At 38.8% G+C, this 1,597-nt stretch overlaps 1 protein-coding gene across 1 annotated transcript; it reads right to left on the reverse strand.

Annotated features, from left to right (window-relative positions):
* Positions 1-597: 597 nt before the first annotated feature.
* LOC105316064 (uncharacterized) lies at positions 598-1,500 on the reverse strand. Its single transcript, XM_011410864.1, has one exon. It carries the CDS (start codon positions 1,498-1,500, stop codon positions 598-600), a length of 903 nt encoding a protein of 300 aa, XP_011409166.1.
* Between the last annotated feature and the right edge of the window lie 97 nt (positions 1,501-1,597).

Raw genomic sequence — 1,597 nt, forward strand, 5'->3', positions numbered from 1 at the left:
GTGGTGAAAATTAAGCATGGTTAAAATTAAACCATAGCAGTGCAATATTACAGTCCGGTGGGCATTAAAAAGAGTAGCATAATAAAAGATGGAGTCTTTTGAGGTAGAGTCGTGTGTGCGAGGATATCATGTCTACCTCGACATATGGGACGTTGTTGTCGGTGAAAACCTTCACTGTGAAAGAGACCCGACTAATGCTGCTGATATGTATGCTGTATCAGTCATTAAGGATGGCGTAGTTGTAGGACATCTACCTAAAAAAATATCTCGGCTTTGTTCACTATTTATTAGAAGGGGAGGAATCATCACCTGTCGACCAACTGGCAGGCGAAGACACTCCTCAGACCTTCCTCAAGGGGGATTAGAGATCCCTTGCTTACTTATATTTGACGGTGAGGCTCAAGAAATCAAGAAATTGATCAAATTGTCTACAGATTTGAGCTTATTCTAAGTGTATGTGTATAATTGTAATAATAATAATTATTATTATTATTAGTCAAGTATGAAACTCTTTTTATATATTTAATAAAAACATAAGTTGACAATAGGTCAGTATAGTAGTCATCATAGTAGTGAGTTTAATCATGCATGTTTCCATTATTCATCATCATCATCTGAGGTGTCCTCTAAATCCCTCTTGCTACTAGTTACGGTATCATCATCAATATCACTAGTTTCTTCACTACCTTCATCGGTTGTATCATCAGTATCACTAATTCCTTTACTTTCTGTTGATCCCATATCAATGACTCCATCTATCGCTGAACTAATTCCAGAATGAACGAAACCATTAACAATGAACTGTGGGTTTTCACTCATGTATTGAAACATCTCAACAAACCATTTCGCTGATATTTCTTTTAGGACTGGCATCCCTAGATCAACAGGTGTGAGTTCCAAATCTTCTAGGTCTTCAATATCCTTGCCTTCTAATTGCTGGGTCACCATTTCAGAATACCACTCATCAAACTTGTTTTTCAGATATACCTTCGCTGGCTTATTCACTGACAGATCCATAGGTTGCAGCCGGTCTGTGGTATTGGGAGGAAGCCATGAGATAAGGATATTATTGTCTTGCAAGTATTGAATGACTTTAGGTGTAGCTTGGCCTTTAAAATTATCCATGATTACAAGGGCAGCACTATCAGTATTGAGTCGCTCCCTTACACAAGCTACATAAGGCAGAATAATATTGCCGATGTATTCAATCATAGTATCCTCATTGGACCAATGGTTACGCGAGTGTGTCACATTAAAGTCAGTGGGGAATTTGAACCGAGGATGACAACGAGGTGTTTTTCCCTTATAAATCAATTGAATTGGAAGGAAATCTCCCATAGCATTGCCACAAAATATGGCAGTAATTTGTCGTTTGTCATTAACTCCGACCATTTCCACACGACGTTCACCTTTCCTTTCCATTGTCCAAGTAGAAGAAGGGACCAATCTGATCCCAGTCTGGTCCCATTTGAGGACAAGCTCTCTAGGAATTTCTTCCATTTCCACGGTAGTGGCAACATCAGTCAAGAAATTTCTCTTTCATTCAATGAAATTTGAGGACATCCATTTACTCAATGACGTGGTTGCCCTTCCTTTG

The sequence above is a fragment of the Amphimedon queenslandica genome, unplaced genomic scaffold (genome assembly GCF_000090795.2).
Source record: "Amphimedon queenslandica unplaced genomic scaffold, v1.1 AMPQUscaffold_5563_Cont22470, whole genome shotgun sequence".
Lineage (NCBI taxonomy): Eukaryota > Metazoa > Porifera > Demospongiae > Haplosclerida > Niphatidae > Amphimedon > Amphimedon queenslandica.

What these genes read in the sequence shown, in the direction of transcription:
- LOC105316064 (XM_011410864.1), bottom strand. Translation starts at nt 1,500, where the DNA reads ATGGAAGAAATTCCTAGAGAGCTTGTCCTCAAATGGGACCAGACTGGG.